The sequence below is a fragment of the Cervus elaphus genome, chromosome 19 (assembly GCF_910594005.1).
Source record: "Cervus elaphus chromosome 19, mCerEla1.1, whole genome shotgun sequence".
NCBI classification, from domain to species: domain Eukaryota; kingdom Metazoa; phylum Chordata; class Mammalia; order Artiodactyla; family Cervidae; genus Cervus; species Cervus elaphus.
Genome location: NC_057833.1, coordinates 75,096,371 through 75,117,690, shown reverse-complemented (window position 1 = coordinate 75,117,690; position 21,320 = coordinate 75,096,371). Strand labels below are relative to the sequence as shown.

The 21,320-nt window shown below is 50.3% G+C and overlaps 1 protein-coding gene across 1 annotated transcript; it reads right to left on the bottom strand.

Moving 5' to 3' along the window:
- Positions 1-351: 351 nt before the first annotated feature.
- Positions 352-21,006, bottom strand: TMPRSS3 (transmembrane serine protease 3). Its single transcript, XM_043874789.1, has 13 exons — positions 20,897-21,006; positions 20,300-20,444; positions 14,913-15,023; positions 13,952-14,068; positions 13,450-13,573; positions 10,606-10,731; positions 9,204-9,247; positions 8,461-8,626; positions 7,592-7,761; positions 5,589-5,684; positions 4,368-4,510; positions 3,599-3,751; positions 352-531 (listed from the first exon to the last, which is right to left on the bottom strand). Exons 2-13 carry the CDS (start codon positions 20,391-20,393, stop codon positions 514-516), a joined length of 1,362 nt encoding a protein of 453 aa, XP_043730724.1. The 5' UTR covers positions 20,394-20,444; positions 20,897-21,006; the 3' UTR covers positions 352-513.
- Between the last annotated feature and the right edge of the window lie 314 nt (positions 21,007-21,320).

The window sequence follows — 21,320 nt, the reverse complement described above, 5'->3', positions numbered from 1 at the left end:
TCAATAAACTCCGAGTGATGAACTTGCTAAGAAATTCTATGTCCTTCAGAAGCAAGAGACAATGATACAACGAGGACCAAAGACTACAAAACTAAAATCACCTATAAGTTCCCGTGTGTTAAAGGAGATCCTGGTAGAAAAAAATCGGTTTGGTTCTGGTACCCGGATAAAATGTGTGGACATCTGTGTCTACACTGACTGCACACTTGTAGATCCTGACTGCCTATCTTTGCTGAGGGGCTTTGTGAGGGAGGAAACCAGATGGAAAAGTGGGAAAAGGTAGTGCTTTGGAGGTGTTCCTGCTCCTGTTCTTGGGAAGATCAGAAAAAGGAGGTTCAGGATCATTTTATTCTGATGCCCCTCTGGCTTGTCAGAGATGATAGAAGAAAATTGTTCTAGATGTGGAGGGATGAGAAGATGCTCCTTCATTTGGCTCTGCTGTTAGAATCCATGGAAGGATGGGAATGTCTCCATCTTGGCAGGAACTCATGGTGGTCACTTGCCTCTCACCTGTCAAGTTTTCAGGTCCCTCTGGAAATGAAAACATACGTATTACCTTTTTCATCATGTCAAGTCATCTCTCCTATATTAAGATAAAGCGTGAGGTGAATGCTTGCCCAGTCGTGTCTGACTCTTTTTGACCCCATGGACTGTGGCCTGCCAGGGTCCATGGGATTTCCCAGGCAAAAATACCACAGTGGGTTACCATTTTCTCCTCCAGGGGATCGTCCCCATCCACAGGTTGAACACACATCTCCTGTGTCTCCTGCATTGAAGAGGATTCTTTACTGCTTGAGCCACTGGGGAAGCCCAAGATCAAGTGAGTACCTACATTTTGCCCTGTGGAGGGCGTCAGCAGTTCACAATTAATGGGGATAAAATTGGTCTCTGTTCCATGTGGACCCCAGGTAAGTGTGAAATAGTTTCCCCGCCCTGTGTGCCTCCTACCAGCCACACCCAGCCTTCTCCATCACCAACCTGAGACTTTTCCACAGTTTCCAGCTCTTAGCATCAGTGTTCTGTGTCCTGCTCTGAGTTTTAACAGTGATTCAAGCTCCCAGTAGGGAGAGAAGACTACTGGATGAAAAATGATGCAGTAACCTTTAGCATCAGAGAAAAAAATGGGCTGACTCCCCTCGAGGTGTGTGAGCTACCGGAAGGCCGTCCTGTAGATGCTCAAAAGAAACAACTAGAACGGCAGGCCTGCTGGAAACCTCTCGTGGAGGGAAGTCTCTTCTGGGTTGTCCCCTGAGACATTTCAGGGAATGTGACTCACAGAGGCCTTCAGGGGCGGGGGCAGCCCTGGTTGATGTGCTCCCCAGGCCTCAGGGGAGCTGTCCACCTGCCCAGAAGAGCCTGCTCCTCCAGTTCTGGGAGGAAGGGGAGCCCTTTCTAGCCATCCCACTTCCCCCAGCACGCCCTGGAGCCTCCCGCATCTGAACCGCCGGACGCCTGATGAGAACCTCTGGAACAGGTCCTGGGACCCTCAGTGCTAGCAAGCAGCTGAGGGCGGTGCTCCGCACCCCAGGTTGGAGCTCGTCACTGGGCTGTGTGGCGGGTGTGGGGCTGGGCTCGCGGAGCTGGTCAGACTCAGGCTCTGCCCCTTGTTAGCCTGGGTGGGGGCTTACGAGGGTCCCATCACCTCTAATAGGGGGATGGTCCCAGGGCCCAACAGCAGGGGGGACACGGGCTGAGATATGAGGGCACCTCCCTTCAGAAGCTCCCACAGTGATTTTGGAGCCCTGCACCTGAACTGCACTCCGCCCAGCTCAGGACTGAGCCAGGCTTCTTCAACCTGCCCCTGCGACAAGCCTCATCATCCAGACCCGCTGACGCTGCAAGCACCCTCGTGGGGGTGCACCTCTGAGGCTCCCAGGGTGAACGGGAAGAGTCCTCAGCCCCACCCTTGTCCACATGGCTCTCTGCCCACGTGACCCTCCCCCTCCCCACCCAGAGGTCCCTCCTCCCCCACCCCCCACGTGGCTCTCAACCCCTTTAGTCCTGTTCACAGGCTGTCTGCGGCCACTGCAGTGAGGAGGCTGCTCTTTCAAACATCTGTTTTCTGAGGGAGTGATGGGTTTGGGCTGAATTTTGTGCTGAACAGCACTGCACGGCCCTCAGCCCTGGGCCAGGCAGCCAGCTAACAGCCAAAGTGCCCCAGCAGCTCCCCTGCAGCCTGTTTGCTGCCTCGCCCTGCAGTGGACTGATAGCACACAGCTACACAGCAGCAGGGCTGGAATTCTAACCAGGTCCCAGGGCCTCAGCCCTGCCCTCCTGATTTAAGGCAAATATTCAAGGAAGAAGGAGTGGAAATTGACATCAAGGCAATTGAGCAGTTTGGTGCCCGTTTTAGCCAGCTGCTTTAAATGAAAAGAAAGTGAAAGTCACTCAATCATGTCTGACTGTTTGAGATCCCATGGACTATACAGTCCACGGAATTCTCCAGGTCAGAATACTGGAGTGGGTAGCCTTTCCCTTCTCCAGGGGATCTTCCTGACCCAGGAATTGAACCGGGGTCTCCTGCATTGCAGGCGGATTGATTACCCACTGAGCTATCAGGGACCATTTTAAAAGGTCTTGATCCCCCAGGACAGAAAGTAGATTACTGGCCGCCAGAGGACAGGGTCCTGGCAACACAGAGTGACTGCTTCATGGAGTCTCATTTCCAGGAAATGAAAATGTTTTGGGTACAGGTCAGGCAGCAGCAACACAACATCCTGAATGGGCTGAATGCTGCCAGCTTCGCACTTTAGGATCATCAGCTTCACATTGCGTATATTTACCCTCAACCAACAACAACAAAAAAACCGCAGCAAAACCAAAAACCAAAGTTCTTTAAAAGTGGTCCGAGGCCTGACACGGGGCTCAGCCTGGTGATTGAGTAGGTAAACATTTGCTGCACGCCCACAGCGTGGAAGGGCAGGCTGTTGAGGTTCCTGCTCCTGGGGATGGTGTCACCCCATGTTCGCTAAGCCATCGTGGTAGGACCTGGAGTCAGCTGGGCACTTTCTGTCCCTGGATGCTCTGTTCTTCCTCCCGCCATCTCCAGGGCTCTTCCTGCCCACCCTGGTCCTGCCAAGCCAACCTCACTGATCCGTCTCCATCCTCCCACTCCCACTGCAGGGAGGCCCCCAAGGCACACAGAGCTACCCAGGCCCCTCCTGATTCCAGACGCTTCATCCCATCCCGGTTCCCCCAAAGTCAAACTCCCCAGTGGGCATTGAGGGCCTCCAGTCCAGACCACTCCCACCTGTCTCCATGCCCTCACATGCCCACCTGACTGGTCTCCACCCCCAGGGCTGGTCCTCAGTCGCCCCTCCTCTTTCCCCAGTTGGCAGAAGTACATGGTCCTCCACGTCCCAGCCACGCTCGCCCTGTGTGTGTCCAGCCCGCCAGGCCCACCCTGCCAGGGCCTTGCTTGAGGGGTTAGCCATCCCTAGTTCATACCCAGGAGCACAAAGTCACTGTCTGACAAATTAATACCTAATTAGTCACTTCCTGGCTTCAAATAGCAGGGCTGAGGGCCCACAGAAAGGATGCTAGAGCTAGAATGATAGGCATCTAAGTGAGCTGCAGGGGGCATGGGGACTGCACCCACCTCCATCTGCTCGTGAATCCAGTCCAGGAAGGAAGTGATGCGCGTATAGACTCCAGGCTTGTTCACCTCGGCACAGCCTATGCCAAAGCTGGTGGTTCCCACCAGCTTCCACACCCTCCGCTCCTGACACACCAGGGGACCCCCGCTGTCACCCTGGAAGGCAGGAAAAGAGCAAAGGGCAAGGGCACAGAACAGACATTGCCACCATGTGTCCCCTGTCCTGGTGACAGGACCCTGCTTCACTGTATCACAAAATACAGCACATGGATGGTCCTGCATCCACCACCTCCCCCACTGCCCTTCTGGAACTGATTTGCCCTCCCGAGGGTGGGGTCCTCGTCCTTCGGGGATGGTCCCCCTCCAGCTGTCTCCCTGCCAGGGCTCAGCATCCTGAACCCACCAAGTCAAGGCAGCGTGGGGAGCAGAGGGGTGCTTTCAGAGGGAGGATCTGCCTGGCCAGGGGCTTCAGCTGAACCAGGCAGTGGTGGAGTCTTGTCCACTGGTTTCCCCTGCCCTCTGCCCCTTTGGACCCCCTGGAAACTCTGAGACCCTCCCCACCACCTCCGCCCAGCACCCAGGCAGAGGGGAGCGCTGAGTAAACACGGGCCCGGCCAGACAGGAAAGGGAGCGATATCTTGAGCAAACTTCTTCCCACGCCCTGTAAATTTGCTTTTCAGTCAGTCATAGGGACGTGCTGACGGTAGTCTGTCCTGAGGGCTGGGTCGCCTTGCCCACGGCGTGGCCCCCAGACGTCACTGGGTGCCCCTACCTGGCAGCTGTCCACACCGCCTTTCAAGTAGCCAGCGCAGAGCATGGATGGGGAGATGATGCCACCGTACACATCCCTGTGGTTGCAGACCTTGTTGGAGATGAGAGGCACGGCTGCGTGGTTGAGGACCGGGGAGGCGTCACCTGGGTCAGAGCAAGGGGATGGAGGGTCTGTGCAGTGAGGGGGCCCCACCGGGAGCTCAGATGACTGCCTAGGGGTGGGGCAGCCTGAAGGTAGACAGCCTTAGAGCTCTGTCCCCTAGTGAGTGGGCTGGGGGAGACCCTGCTTCATCCCAGGGCCACTCATTTCCCTAAGGTCACCAGTGTGAAAGGAGGGGGCAACCACAGTCAGCAGGCACCCCTCCCCCAGGGTCCTACCTAGACCAAGCCCTCGACCTACACCAGCCCATTTAGTTCCCTGAACCCAGGTGACAGAAGGAAACTGAGGTTTGTGAAGGTCCCACACACAGCCTTGGGGTAGAGCCTGGGGGTGGTCAGCAGAAACGTGTCCTCCAGGCCCCAACCGTCGGAACCTGGGACCCTGCCACCTCCCATGGCAGAAGGGCCTTTGCGGATGTGATAAGACCTTGAGATGGGGACACCTTGGTGGTGGACCTTAAATGTCATCCCAAGGGTCCTTCAAAGGGCTAGAGAAGGAGATGTGATGATGGAAGAAGCAGAGGTCAGAGAGGAGAGACTGGGGGACACTGTGCTGCTGGCTGTGAAAGGGGAGGAGGAGCAGGAGCAAGAGATGTGGGGGCCCCAGAGGCTGGAAAGAGGGGCACAGATCTGCCCCCAGAGCCTCAGGGAGGATGGAAGCCCCCACCCAGACACATTGATTTACAACTTCTGACGGCCATGACTGTGAGGTGGTCCACGAGTGCTGCTTTAAGCCTCTAAGTCTGGGGTCGTGTGTTTCAGCAGCGACTAGAAAGTAACAGCATGTCTGCAGTGGTTCAGCCTCGCCCCCTCACCCCGAGGGATGGATCCCCTCTAACTCCACCTGTTTGTAAACTGCGATCTTCACGTCTTATGGGCTCACCGCAGGGCACACCCCGCCTCTCACTCCTCTCCGGTCTCAGCATCCGGCTGAGGGTTTGTGCTCCCCCCCGACCATGACATGTCAGGGGGACATTAAACTGGGGCACCAGAGGGGAGCAGGCACCCGGGCCTCTTGGTTCCGGGCACACTGGACGCACAATCTTGATCTTAGACCACTGACCTCCATCCTCTGTGGCCCCCCAGCCTGATGTCCAGCACAATTTTCCATCAGGAAAGTTCTCTTCGGAGTTAGGCAAACAGACTGGTTGGGTCATCTCTGTTTGGAGAGAAACAAGAGAGCTGAGGCCATGGAAGCTGCCGTCTGAGAAAGCCAGCACTCAGCGTCTGCCTCTTGGGGCTGGGGGTGGGGGTGTCTCCCAGAGAAAGGCCAGGCCCTTGGCCATTTGCTCAGACTGGGGACCTCTCCCCCACCAGAGCCCTAAAACAACCCCAGACCACGGCAACATGAGTGAGTCTAGACCAGAAGTCAACTCAACCCAAGACCAAGGCAACATGGGTGAGTCTAGTCCACAGGTCAACTGTAGACCATGGCAACATGAGTGAGTCTGACCAGAGGTCAACATATTTTCTGTAAAGAGGAAAACAGTATATATTTTAGGCTTTGTAAGCCACGTGGTCTCCATTTCAACCCTCACCTCTGCCACTAAAGCATGAAGGCAGCCACAGGCAGTGGTGAACAGGGTGGTCCGTGTGCCTATAAAACTTGATTTAAAAGGAGGCAAAAGGTCCAGTTCAACCCATGGGCCCTAGTCTGCCCACTCCTGGTCTAGACTGTGGGCACACTGCTTTACGGAACATCGCTCCGTGAATCTTCCCGTCCCTCCTGACACATCTGGAGGCAATGAGCCTGCCTGTCCACATGAGCTGTATCACATAAGCCCTCCACCAGAAACTGTCACAGGGCCTTTACATGACTACATTCTGAGATATGACCTAAGCTTTCCAGGTAGGACAAAAATGGAAAGGTGGAGAAAAGACAAGGGCACTCATTTTCAGTTTTATCAAAGTGCAAGTGTTGGCACCTCATTTTTTTTATAACCAAGGGTCATTAATCATTTTAGCAAAGGAACACCACCATTACAATTTCTCTTTGTTTTTCTAGAAATATTTGTCTCAGAGTGTGACGCATAGAGAATTCCGTGTGCTGTGTGATAAACACGCTGATGACTCTACCAGCTCCAACCTGCCGTTGGTTCTGAGCCAAGTTTCTGCTCTAACAAGGGCTGTTTGTTATCCTCTACCTCATCTCCAAGCTGCTCTAGTTCTTGGGAAGGTGAAGGGGGGCTTTTACTGATTTAGGCGGAGGCTCATGTACTTTGTCACAACGGCAAGACGCTGAAGAATTCTGTCCTGGGTGACTTTTCTGGTGTTTTTGAAACCTCCAATCATTAGGACTTGACATTTCCATGGGTAAACAGAGCTGAACTCAGCAGCTGGTTGTGAGAGGTTATTTCTGAGAATTTCCAGGAATTGGAGATGCCCAGTATCTTCCAGCTTATAAAGAAAGGGCCACAGAGAAGATCCCACCCCAGCCAGCTGGCCAGCTGGTAGGCCCTCTCTGCCTCAGCCAATGTCAAGATCCCAGGCACGTGGGTAGCACTGGCAGAGTACCTCACCAGAATAAGCACCAAACAAGGAAAAGCTCTTTGTCCCCAGGGGCCTATGACCCCCCTTCTACCACCCACAGGTACCAGGTGGCCTGGTCTGGGGAAACCCCTTTAATCTCCAAGATGCACTAAGTGAAAGAAAGTAGCTCAAGTGAGACCTCAGTGGCCCCAGGCAAACCAAGTTGGCCAAACTAGAACCACAAAGACTCTGAAGTCAAATAGTCATCAGAACCACAACCCATAAAAGTAGACCAAGACCTGCACAGCAAACTTGAACAGGGTGACCATCTGCTAAAACTAAAGATGTCTGTCTCCTAACACGGTGGCCCAAATGTCCAGGACGTGATTGAAAATTTCTCATCATACCAAGAACCAGGAAAATCACAACTTTAATGCAAAGAGACAATCAGCTGAAAACAATTAACACTGAAATGAATCAGATATTGGAATTACCTACTGGAAATTGTAAGGCAGCCTTCATCAACATGCTTCAACAAGCAATACAAATTCTCCTGAAACAAACAATAGCAGGAAAATGACAGATCCCTGGACGTACCATTGAAAGTGACAGGCCCGGCCAGCTTCATGAGGGCGATGTCATTGCCCAGTCTCTTTGGCTTGTACTTGCTGTGATAGATGATTTTTTCCACCAGATGGGAGGGGGCTGGACTGTCTAGCAGGGAAACAAGGCCCACCTGGATGGTCCAGGACTTGGGGAGGTAGAGACTGAAATGACGAGAGACCCAAGCACTTTCACCCACACATCACAAGTCTCCCGAGAGCCAGTGCTAAGGAGATGGCAGGAGATGCCCCCACAAGCCCTGCAGAAGTGCAGATCCACCCATGTGTCCCCTAGACAGGTCTTGATCTCTGCACCTCTGGACATTTGAGAAATGAGCTCACCTTTCCATAATGGCCCATTCTCCATCAGAAATTGAAATAGAGGCAGGTGGAAATAACACAGACACTTGCTACTGTGTTTGGAAGTAGTTTCTGTGGTTTTCTTCCACACCAAACCCCCTAACAGAGATTGCTCTGGGGAGACCCCTGCCCACCCTGCACCATCCCTCTCTCTCTCAGTCACAACATGGTCCATGGGAATGAGCTACAAGGAGGTCTAGGGGATTTGCATTGCTGGGTTTCCTATACATGAGAGTTTCCTTCCCCTTTTTCTATCTTTTCTGTAAGAGCTGAAGGTCCTTAAAATGATCCTGGGGTCACCAATCCCACCTAGCTGATGGAGCTGGATCCACAGTGAGGAGGGTCTGTGGACATTACCTTGTGATGATCTGGCCTGTTTTCATGCTTTCTTGACCTGTCTTGCTGCTGACCACCCAAATCAGCCTTGTCCCCACGTGGCTTGTACTGGACAGGGGTCTGTGGGAGATGAGGATGCCCCCCCACCAGGAGGTCAGGAGAACTCACTCATAAACACAGTGGGCAGCAGTGACAACCCACAGCGGGGTAATGACGGACCCTCCACACAAGTGGTAGCCCTGGAACTGCAGGCTGGCCTGCCAGGGCCACTGTGCCAGCGAAGATGTGTTTCCACCCACGATGCGGGGGCTGGAGCCAGTCCTCAGACCGCAGGCTGCAGGGGGATAGGGAGCGGTGGGGCGGGTGCCTCGGGGAAACGGTGGAGGCAAGTCACCTGAGACAGGGGATGGGCAGGGTGCTGTGGGGTGCAGTGGGCACAGCCCATTAGAGCAAAGAGCTGGGAGCTAGCATTGACCTCCCCATGACACTCATGTCCCCAGGATGGTGACAGCACTCTGGGAGCTGGGGAGCCTCACAAATGCAGGGACTGACTTCTTCAGCTCCAGCCCCTGCAACAAGAGCCCCCTGCCAGGAACAAGAGGGTCCTGCCCAGGCTAGGGCTGAGGGGGGTGGACAGAGCAGACTGTGCCCACTTTTCTGGTGGGGGGAGGGGAAACGTGAGTTAGGCGGTTGCAGCCACCATGGAATGACAGAACTCTGTGCACTGTGGTCCTGTCTGCTGCTGAGAAGTCTCTCCAGGTTGACTCCCCTGACCTGGCATGTGGGGTCACAGAGCTCCCACCTAGCACCCAGGAGGAAGGGCCTGATGGCAGAGCGGGCCAAGCAGAGGGGATAGGAGCCTGTGAGCCAGGGCTTCCATCTGTTTCTCTCTGCAGTCCTGCAACTCTCACCTGAGCACTTCAAGGTAATCACGTGGCCCGAGGTACATTCCTCCCTAAATGGAAAAAGAGTGTGTTTAATGAAACACCCCAGGCCTCAAAGAGTCAGGTATCACTGAAGCATCTTAGCACTCACACACCCAAGGCCTGGGAACCACTTTTTTTTTTTAACTTAAATCTTGAGCTAAAAAAAATAAATAAATAAACTCTATTCCCTGGCTCTTGAATACAGATTTCAATTTTTAGTCTATTAAAAAAAACCAAATCATTAACAACCGGTGACCAAGTGAAGTGTGGTGTATGTGTGACCACTGCTGAGTATTTCTAGGCTTTGTATAGCTAATGATAAGAGACAAATAATGAGCTATATTAGATAAACATATACTGGTATCATTTGTTTGTCCATTTTACTCCGATGTCCTTCACTGGCCCCTGTGAGACACAGAATGTCCATCAGATGGCGTGACGGGCTCCCCTGGCACCAAGTCCTTGCAGCCTGGGACACACACATGTCAGACAGAAAAACCCACCCTGCGAGCCCTCTGTAAATTCCTGCCTCTAGAGCCCAGTCCTGTCATTAATCATGCAAGAAAAAGCAAATGTCACCAGTCCAGGGTTTTAGGACCCAAGAGATGAACTGTCCCTGCAAACTGCATGTGGGTCCAGGGGGGCAATTATCAACTCCATGATGGTAGGCTGAAGACTATTGTTTCCTGGAGCAGAGGATATACTTCTCTCGGGGTTTGGTCCAAGAAGTCAGGAAGAGTATAAAATGTGAGTTCAGAAAGCCTGTGGTACCTCCTTGCATCAGGCAGGTGACCCCTCTAAGCTTCAGGCACCTGTCATTTACGGATACCTCATTTCACTTTCCTTCGAAGATCTCCTGGAGGAGGAAATGGCTACCCTCCTCAGTATTCTAGCCTGGGAAATCCCATGGACAAAGGAACCTGGCAGGCTGCACTCCACGGGGTCGCAAGGAGTCAGACACGACTGAGCAACTGACTGATTGACTGACTGACAAGTTATTTGGGGAAACATGTAATACAAATGGTGAACATTAAAGTACTTTGTAAATAAAGAAAGTTAAGTTTCTTTCTTAATTCCTTTCTTTCTAATATTTTTCCCTCCTTCCTTCCCTCCCTTCTTTTCCCCAAACACATCTGCAGCACCCACTATGTGCCTAGCCAGTACCGCACTTCCCCACATCAGGTGGCCACTTCATCATCCTTCCTCCGTTTCTCTGCTGGGCTGTATCTGCCTGGTTTGGGGTTAAGTTCCTGTCCCCCAGCCTGGTGTGTCCACCCTATCTAACCAAACTGGCCAAGCCCTCAACTTGCACTTGGAGGACACAACCTCATCGTCAAACTCAGGGCATGACTAGGCAGAGGGGACCCGGCACCACCTGGCCACTTACCTCACGTACACCGAGTGGTGTAAAGCGGTCACTTTGTCATCTGGCAAGAGGTGATTGATGGACACGAAGTCCTCTCGAAACTGCTCTTCGAGCAAGTCCACTCTGAGGGTGTCTGAACTCACGTAGCTGCAAGCACATTGGACATGCAGACCGGACCTGAGAAATTCACTCTGCGCCCCCAAATCAACCTGGGCTCAAGTCAAAGTGTCACAGGTATCACACTGTGTGGGGGGAAGGAAGGTCCTGCTGTGCTCCCAAACCATCAGTGGCTTCCTTCTGCCAACCTAGCAAGGCATTTCAGACCTGGAAGAGTCTGGGACAGCCCCCTCCCTGAAGTCCATTCGCCCACTCCCAGCTCCAGGCACGTGGGAGAGAGGACTACTTCCTGATGTAGCTAGGTGGACCTCCACCTTGATACTGCCTAAAACAAGTCCCAGGGGGGACAGAACGTGGAAGTCCAGTGGGTGTTTTCAGGTGGGCACCAAAATGGGGATGCTGAGAAACCCAGGTGGGAATGGAAGATTTTCCCAGGCTGCCCAGAGCGGATGGGGCTCCTGTTACAGAGAGATGAGCAGGAGACACAGCGCTTTGGGGGGCTCCAGGACAAGCCCGTGTTTGAAGGGCCAGTAGAGAATGATGAAGAGGACATAATTTTTTTCAGATCAGGTGTTGGAAGAGTTATGACATAGCAGGACGTGGAACAAGCAAAAGACAAAGTCTCTGACTTGCTTCACTCTTGAACGCACCAACTTATCACACAGGATCTCATCAGGTCACTGCAAATGCAGAGGGGCGGGGCCGGTGGCAGGCATGGGATACAAAGTCCAGCTGGGTTTGGTTTGGAGGAAAATGTAATCAAGGCCGTGGCACTGACCCTCCCATCCTCCCCAGGTATTGCTCAACCCGCTGATATGGCAGGCACCAGGTGAAAGAGCCAGTTGTCACTGAGATGGAGGTCCCAGCGTAGGTGGGCTGGGCTGCAGGCGGGGCAGTGGGGATGATGCAAAGGCATCCCAAGGGCTGCTACTGGAGTCCCACAAATCCTCAAAGTCTCAGTGGCAATGATAGCCATGACCGCAGTCTTATGGGGTATCCCTGGGGTCCAGGCTGGCTTTGAAGCACTGAGACACTTGAACCTCACAGTGACCCTCTAACGCGGGTACTATTATTAGCCTTGATTTTGAGGCCCAGTCACACGACAGGGCTGCATGTGCACTGGGGTTTGGACCCAGGCAATCTGAGTTGTCAGTCCATCTTTTCTTTTTATCACAGACCTCTGACACGGTATGCTGTAGTGCTCAGGGATCAAAGGAGGGCTTTCGAGAGAGAAGTAGAACAAACAAGAACAGATACAGAATAAACCTTAGAACTGGAGCAAGAGATAGGGAAGCAAAGAGCAAGTTTAGACGGAAGAAAAATGGACCCTGTTGAGGGGATAGCCTGGAAACTTGCTTCCACTGGACTTACCCTGAGAGGGAACAGGGAATGACCATCCTGGCAGATAGGGAGGGGTGAGCAAAGGAACGAGGGCTGCCAGGAGGGTTTGGATCCGGGGAGGGGAGTCACTGGGCCCTTCAGCTTGATGGGGAGGAGGTCAAGGATTCCAGAAGGGGAAGTATTCCAGGAGGGAGAGGCAGGGAAGGCAGAAGGGAAGAGGAAGGGACGCCCCCTAGTGAGGCCAAGAAACCACCTACCAGGTAGCAGAAATGTCCAAGGGAAGCTTTCAGGTGTGAGCCGTGGTGGTGGGGCTTGCGTGTGTGTCTGTGTAATTGGTGTGTGTGCGTGAGATATGGTGTTGAGTGATGTGGTGTGTGTATGGTGTGTAGTGCGTGAGTATGGTGTGTTTGCAGTGTGTGTGTGGTGTGTGTGTAGTGTGTGAGTAAGAACTGCATGGTGTGTTTGCAGTGTGTGTGTATGTATGTGTGTGTGTGCTCTGAGAGCTTCCTCCAAGTCTATGAGGAGTTGAGCCTACATCACTTCTGAAGGCAATTGTGGGAGTCATTTGCTGTTGTCATCGGCCTAGAAGTGCAGCTGATTCCTGAATTCAGGTCATTGCTGGAGAAGAGGGGGCGGGTCTCAGGGAAACAGGCTGGAGGGCAGGTTTCACCAGCTTTGGAGGAAGAAGCTAAGAATATGATACTTCACATTTTGCAAGTCCAGAGTCCCTGGGTCCAGAGCACTGAGGTTTTGATGCCCATTTCCTTGGGTACAAACAGGGATGCTCACGTTCTGTGGGTAGTGTGAGCACTCAGAGCCGGCATACTTTGAACTCTGAAAATCCGGAGCAAAAGGGGAGCAAGAGAAATGTCCTGGGCAGCTGCTTGGCGGTCTGAAGGAAGAAGCCAGGAGAGGGGAGGGGTTGCATCAGGGCAAAAATATGTCGCCCCTGTGCAAAAAGTCACATAGGCAACACAGAGTGCTAAAATGCAGAGATTTTACTGCAAAAGTTCTTTTTCCAATTTAGTGCTAAACAACTGCTTTAAATGATTAGACTTTCATTAAATCACTGACTTCTCAAACTTGACTCTCTGGGGTTCCTTGGGAAGTGGGACCAAGCAGGGTGGTGGCTGGAAGCTCCCCTGCAACTGTGGTCAGAGGAACCGGGGGTTCGATCTTCAGCTCTGAAACTCTTTACTGAATGTTTGCATCTAGGGTCCTGGCCTGAGATGCGCCCAAACATGCCACATCCCTTAGTGTGTTGGGACCTTGGTTTGTGACGTCAGACATTGTGAGGTTGCCATGAGGATGTCAAGGCGCCCTGTGGGTGCCCAGATAAACAGCAGCTGTCTGCCCTCATCGTGATCACTGCTTGCGTCCTGCCTACCGCTGGACACTCTGAATTACCTTGGAAACCCCAGCTGGGCGCAGGCGACAGTTGCATGATGACTCTTCCAGTCCTCGGCGCACACGGTCCTCCAGGTGGCAGCCGTGAACACCTGGAGCACGGCGTTCCGACCACTCACACGGACTGGCCGGCACACAAGAAGACAGGTCGTTAGTGCCCGCAGGGCCCTGAGACCTGGCAGAGTTCCTCTGAAGCCAGCCCAGACCCTCCTGTGCTGAGTCTGACCTCCCCCTGACCAGCATCCCACTCCCACAGGGCAGCCACAGTTTTTATCATCTGGACCTGAGTCTCTTCCAATTGCTTATGGAGTCCCCCCAACTTAATTTAAGGTCCATAGAAGCCCTCCCTTAACAACCAGCCCAGAGTCTCCTGGGGTGAATGTCTGTTGGGTCCCAGGTCTTGACAATGGCATTGCCTTGGACCCATTTCACAGATGAGGAAGGTCAAGGCCGAGTTTTACTGACATCCTCCCGCTTTTGCAGTGAAAAGGCGTGACTTTACCACATCGGTATTCATCCTCCCCGTCTCTGCAGTCTGACACCCCGTCACATCGAGCCGTCAGCTCAATACACTTAAAAGTCGACCGGCACTTGTACTTCCCAGAGCAGTCAAAGTGGACTGAGGAAAGGAGAGGGGGTGTCAAGGAAGGGCTGCTTCAGTGCGCCCCACAGACAACCATGCACCTGCCACGCAGCCTTGAACTTGCTCCAGAGTCACAGAAGCTGCACCGAAACTGCAGCCCTGCCAGCAACCTGCTCCTCTCAGCCCAGTTTCTATTCTGGATTCCAGAGGGTGGGGCAGCTGCACCCCACTCTGTCTCCCTAAGTGGCCTCAAGCCACAACTCAAGATGAATTTAGACCTGGAGACTCAAGGTCAACTGAGAAAGTGCATGGCCGCGGCTGACTGGCTGAGCCAGTTGAGCAAGAAGCCCTGAGTGAGGACCCCAGCCTCCAGTCTACCTCCTGTCCTCTCTGACCCTGGGTGAGAAATGAGGGAACTGTGGACCCCAATGGCGAGCATATGGAGAGTTAAACTGATCTGAGAGCTCTTTATTTGAGGAGTAAATGAGAAGTTGTTCCCTATCAGAGACCATTCAAGTGATTCACTTTCTCAAAAGCCACTTGCACCTTATTTGAAACCTGACTTGGCCTGGCATGAATGGCCTCCTTGTCTTCTCCACCGGCTCCACCCCCTCCTGCCTGTGGGTTCGGTTTCATCAGCTGCCTTTGGACACATCTAACAAGGCAGGCTCCTTGGTGACAAAGCCTTCAGCGTGGCCAAAGGCTCTGACTGGGGCCCTCCAGAGTCCTGCAGGCAAATAAAGCTCAAATCAGCAAACCCAGAGAGTGTTTGCCTCAGTAATTAAGGCTGGGCAGTGGCCCTGGGAGGAAAGAGAACCTTGTGAGAGTCTAAATGCTTAACAAGTATTTGAGAAGCTACTAAATAATGGATGGTACTCACTGCCCAAACCGATGGCCAGCGCTAATATCAACGCAATTATCCCAATGACGATGATGGGAAAGAACTTCAATGGCAGCAGAGACAGGATCTGGGCAGCCACTGCATCGGCATCTAGAAACCAAAAAGTGGGGGAGGAAAGAGCAAAAGGCCATGGAACCACAAATTTGAATGAAAGAAAACAAAATTTAGCTATTCCTCCCCCTGTCCTCAATGCAGAGAATGTTCCAGCCAAAGAAAGCTGACTCAGAGAAGTGATCGCCTATCAGGGGCACGTTCTCTAAAATTTGAGCCCGACACTCCCTGACACCAACCCAGTTCTGTTCATCCTCCATTTGGGGATGATGTGATGGGTTTAACTGTGTCCCCCTGACATGTTGACATGTTTATGTTCAAACCCTCATAACTCAGAATATCATCTTATTTGGAAATAGAGTCTTTACAGAGATGATCAAATTAAAACAAGGTCATCAATGTGGGCTTTAATCTAAAATGATTGGCACCCTTACAAACAGGGGAAATTCAGACATAGACCAATACGTGAAGAGGGAAGCTAATGTGAAAAGACACAGGCAGAACACCATGTGAAGATGAAAGCAGAGACTGGGGTGACTCATCCATAAGCCAAGAAAGGCAGGATTATCAGCAACCCCCAGAATCTAAGAGGCAAGGAAGGATTTCCCTGCAGGTGTTAGAGGGAGAAATGCCCTGTCATCACCTTGGTTTTAGACTTCTAACCTCAAGATGGGGAGGTGATAGACTTCTGCTGTTTTAAGCCACAGAGTCTGTGGTGTTGGTGGCCCTAGGAAACTAATACAGAGGGGAGGTAGGACCCCACTTCCAAGGGTGTTTTCCTACAGAAGAGGGCAACATGGAAAACCCAAACAGGGTATTCTCAGGAGAGGAAGAGCTGGGACTTTTGAGACGGTCACCAGACGGCATGCAGGTCATTCTCCACCAGTCCTGGGCGCAGACACTGATGGCCTTCATTCCAGATCATATCTTGGAGAGTCCCCCTGCCTGTGCCTGGAAACCCACAACTTGAAGTGAAGAAAGTGAAAGTGTTTGTTGCTCAGTCCCGTCCAACTGTCTGTAACCTGTAGCCCACCAGGCTCCTCTGTCCATGGGATTCTCCAGGCAAGAATATTGGAGTGGGTAGCCATTCCCTTCTCCAGGGGATCTTCCCAACCCAGGGATCAAACTCACATCTCCTGCATTGAAAATTCTTTACCATCTGAGCCACACAGGAAGACCCCTCTGACAATAAAGACTGTGGTTGTAAAATGATCAATAGCATTCCAAGTTGTCCAAAACGGAAGAGAATTGGGAAACAAAAATGAGAAGGGGGTGATAAAATAATAGGAAAGGAGAAAAGTGTAAAGAAGAAAAGGGCAGGGGGCGGGTGGGGAGAAAGAAGAATGAGGAGACAAGAGAAGCACACTAGGCTTAGTGCCAAGGGTACAGAGCAGGGTGGAGGGACCACTGGCATGATCCTTGTTTAGCCTTGGATGGAGGAGCAGGTGGCTTGGTCCAGGCTGCACTCTCAGCACCCAGAACAGCAGTGGCCACACTGCAGTCCTCAATACATGTTAGTAGATTGAATGGAGGGAGGAAGGGAGGGAGGGATGGGCAGATGGATGGACGGATGGATGGTTTCAGGATAATGAAGGTGGTTTTATCTCAGGGTCAGAGACCAGTTCTTTCCAGGATAACCAATTCACTGTTAGCAAAGCAGACTCCTCCCTTCTACCTTCCCTGCCCCAGGAAGCTTGCCCCAAACTAGTCAGTCTCCCCACTGAGATGCCCACTCTCCAGTCTCACTTACAACTCAGCATGAGCCCTGGATGGCCGCTCATCCTTCTAAATGTTCTGTAGCTAAGAGTGAGATTTAGGAAGTGAGCCCTAACTGTAGATCCAAGTGCAAGTCATTCAGTCGTGTCTGACTCTTTGCAACCCCATGGACTGTACAGTCCATGGAATTCTCCAGGTCAGAATACTGGAGTGGGTAGCCTTTCCCTTCTCCAGGGATCTTGCCAACCCAGGGATCGAACCCAGGCTGGCCACATTGCAGGTGGATTCTTTACCAGCTGAGCCACCAGGAAAGCCCAAGAATACTGGAGTGGGTAGCCTATCCCTTCCCCAGGGGATCTTCCTGACCCAGGAATCAGACCAGGGTCTCCTGCATTGCAGGCGGATTCTTTACCAACTAAGCCATCAGGGAAGCCCCAGTGAAAGTGAAAGTTGCTCAGTCCTGTCCGACTCTTTGTGATCCCATGGACTAGTTCTCGAGGCCAGATTACCAGAATGGGTAGCTTTTCCCCTTCTCTAGCAGATCTTCCCAACCCAGGAATCAAACCGGGTCGCCTATATTGCAGGCAGATTCTTTACCAACTGAGCTATCAAGGAAGCCCCTGTAGATCCAAAGATTCTCCTTCAGTTAGAACCTCTGTATCAGCTTACCTTTGCCCCTTTACAGCTCCTCAGCCTCATGCCCTGTGGCCCCCTCCTGGCCCCACCCCTCCCTCCTTGCTCTGTCTTTGAGGACAAGCTTGGAATAAAAAGCAAAAGGCGTAATATCTCTCCAAAGAAGAAATGTAAATGATAAACAAGCACAAAAGAACCTTCAATCTCTTCAGAAATAGAAAAAGAAAAAGACAATTAGACATAATTGTGTATCAACTTTGCAGTGTATTATTATTAGCATTACTCCGGCTGAAGTCCAAGGGAAAAGAAATAGGTCTCCACTTAATAGTCAACAGGAGTATAATTTGTGTAAACTTTTTGAAAGTCAAACTGGAAATACGTATTGGTAAAGAATCTGCCTGCAATGCACAGACCCCCTGGAGAAGGGATAGGCTACCCACTCCAGTATTCTTGGGCTTTCCTGGTGGCTCAGCTGGTAAAGAATCCACCTGCAATGTGGCCAGCCTAGGTTCAATCCCTGGATTGGGAAGATCCCCTGGAGAAGGGAAAGGCTACCCACTCTAGTATTCTTGGGCTTTCCTGGTGGCTCAGCTGGTAAAGAATCCACCTGCAATGTGGCCAGCCTGGGTTCAATCCCTGGATTGGGAAGATCCCCTGGAGAAGGGAAAGGCTACCCACTCCAGTATTCTGGCCTGGAGAATTCCATGGACTGTATAGTTTGTGGGGTCACAAAAAGTCAGACATGACTGAGTGACTTTCACTTCACATCAAAAAGCTAAAAAATGGATAGAATATTTGACCTATTAATTTCATTTCTAGGAATTTATTCTAAAAAGTCATCAGAGATATACACAAAACTCTACAAACAAGTACACTTAAAGGAATGACCTTGATAATATTGATACATGGATACATGAAAATAGCCTAAGTCCCCCCCAAAAAGGAGCTGGTGAAATAGCAAATGGTATAGAAATGCTTAAAATGATAAAGAAGAGGACTCGGCAAACTTTTTTGTGAAGGACCCAATATAAATATTTTCAACTTTATGGGCCATATTGGTCCCTGTCACCATTACTCAACTCTATAGCTATACATGACAGAAGCCAGACAAAATGTGAATAAATGGACGTCTGTGTTCCAATAAAACTTCATTTATAAAAACAGATGGTGGGCCAGATTTGGCTCAGGAGCCATTGTTTGACAACCCTAAAAGGTTACTAATTACTTAATGCCATAGAAAGATGAACATGATATTTTTAAGTTTCAAAAAAGCTTCAAAATTGTACAAATAGCATACATAGATCTCATCTTATTACTCTTTGCCAGCCAATACTGCAGTTTTCATAAACTGAAGGTTTGTAGCAACACTGTATAGTCAGATAATGGCTACCATTATTTAGAAATAAGTTAACTGTTTAATTAAGTTACAACTCAATTTTTAACTAGGTATTATGTGCATTGTTATACATAATGCTGTTGCACAATGAATAGACTACACTATAGAATAAGTTTGACTTTTACATGTATGGGAAATCAAAAAATTAATATGACTCAATTACAGTATTTGCTTAATTGGTGAATTAAATGGTCTGGAACCAAACCCAAAATATCTCTGGGTTCTCCCTTTATATGTCACTTTCAAAGAGAAATACAGATATGTTGATAGGATAGGAAAAAGGCAAGAAAACCTATAAAATGCTATAGCATTATCTCTGAGTAAAAGTATAAAATTGTGGGTCATTTCAAAAAATCTTTTTGATTAACTATATTTTCTAAATTTCTATCATGAACAATGCATTGGCTTATTTAAAAAAGAAAAGTTTTTAAAAGTTTTTACTCTTTCCTGAAACTAGGAATTAATCATGGAGAAATTTTCAAAAATTAGCAGAAAAGAATATGTATACTGCTATTGATATTCATATGATATATATTATAAAGTATTAGCAACAATTATATGTCAAATGATGCCAAATGGCCACGTAGATTATACATCTACTTGATGCAAAGTTGTAATCCTATTTAAAAAAAGGGGGGCGGCATGTTTATAAAACCAAGAAAATACATGGAAAAATACATGTCTCTCTCTGCACTGTAGATGAACATGTATTTATAGACAAGGACACAGAGAAAATAAATAAGATATAAAACCCAGCTAAGTGTTGGTGGTCAGGTAATTGCAGGGCACTTTTTTCTTTCATTTGCACTGATGCTAATTTTTGAAAAGTGTTTGTAAATTGTGTATCTTTTCCCTTACTTCACCCTCTTCTCCCACCTCTCATTCGTTCACATCAATTGTCCAAGTGGTTTAAAAGGAATCATATGACAACTCCCCACACCATGCTTTCTGGAACCTCAGCAGAGCCCCCAAGTGTCCCCCAGTTCAGTCTTCTTGACCACATCCAGGACCAGGAGCCGCAGCTTCCTGTGACAAATTCTGATAGGTTCTTGCCAAAAGGATCCTAACCAGGCATTAAAGAGCCCGCCGTTTCTCCAAGCGTTTATGACCTGCTTACAAAACCAACTTCCCTTCCTTTAGTTGCTAGAAGCAACTCCATCACCTGCTGATGAATTTTAATCTAGGCACCCAATACCTTCAAGGGATCCAGCTTATTTTAAGTTTTCTGGAGGGGCTGGTGACCACTGACCGTCAGAACTTCCTGGAGAGCTCAGAGATTTCCTGGCCAGGATCTGACCCTTAACTCCCCAGGAGAAATTGGAGCCTCAATTTCTGAAAACTTCCATCCAGAAAAAAATACCACTTGTCTCCAGGGAGTTGTTCAAAGAGGCCTGAACAAAGTGATTGCCTTTTTAAAGCCCCTTCCCTCTGGGATTCTGCAAACCCAAGGAAGTGGCCTGTGAATGTGAGGACTCCTGGGGAGGTATTTCTACAGGGGACCTTCAACCACATGGATTATCTGTATCTGGGGAGTGAGGTGGGGGCAGACATTACACCTGGCCCCACTTACCTGGTGCAACAGGACTTATTTTCAAATCGTCAAGGCCGAAAAGCGATCTGAAGGAGAAGGGGGCTTCAGCTGCAGGCGGGTCGTTCTCCCCCATCGTGACTATTTCAGGACCTCGGAGGCTGGGCTCCACCTCCACCTCCACCTCCTTCTCGGGAAAGAACAGAGAGTGCTTGCTTCTCTATTTAGAGTATTCACATCAAAAGAATCTTTGTCGAGAGAAATCTTTGAAATCTGACAATCCACATAAAATGCATTTGGTCCCGATAAATCAAAACTATTTGTCCAAGGAGAATGCATCTTTTTTTTTTTTTTCCTGAGCCCCAGCAGATAACAGAGAAATGTCTAGAGAGAGCGAAAAACTATGAACATAACTCTTCCAAACATGATTTTCCCAGTTTGCTCAACCAATTTTCAGCTCAATTGAATAGCACGTCCTTAGAGATATGCTGGTTTACCGTTTCGAAGTCAGTGTGCCATTATTTTTCAGAAGATAAATTACTTTCAAACACTTTCCTCCTCTCTTTCATCCCTCATAAACTTGACCTTTGGCCTGCACAGGTGATAACACGTACCGTAATCATAAGTTTTGATACTTACATTATGTCCGTGCTAAAATGCAGACAGCACCAGGGAAGGGACAGTCATCCCCAGTATTTGGAGCCTCCCATAAACACAACCCTTTCCTGGCTCACACAGGCTTGACCTAATTAAGGATGGGAGGATCCTGGGCCTCTGGGTGCCCAGTCCCCCCCTTCCCTCGCAAAGGAAGGAGTGGCTGGGTACTGACCAAGGACTTGTACCAGAGCTACACTGGGGCTCTGTCCCCCGCAAGGGAATTCCACTTGTGATGCTGGACAGGTGAGAAGCCTTTGGAAGTCACTTCCAGTAACTCAAAGAGGGATGGAGGGGGCAAGGAAGGGGCCTAATGTTCCCAACTAAATTCCAGCTTACTCTCCCAGGACTCAGGCATGAGTTCCCCAGGAAGCTGCTTCTTCAAAGAGCTAAAACCTAGAACATTCCA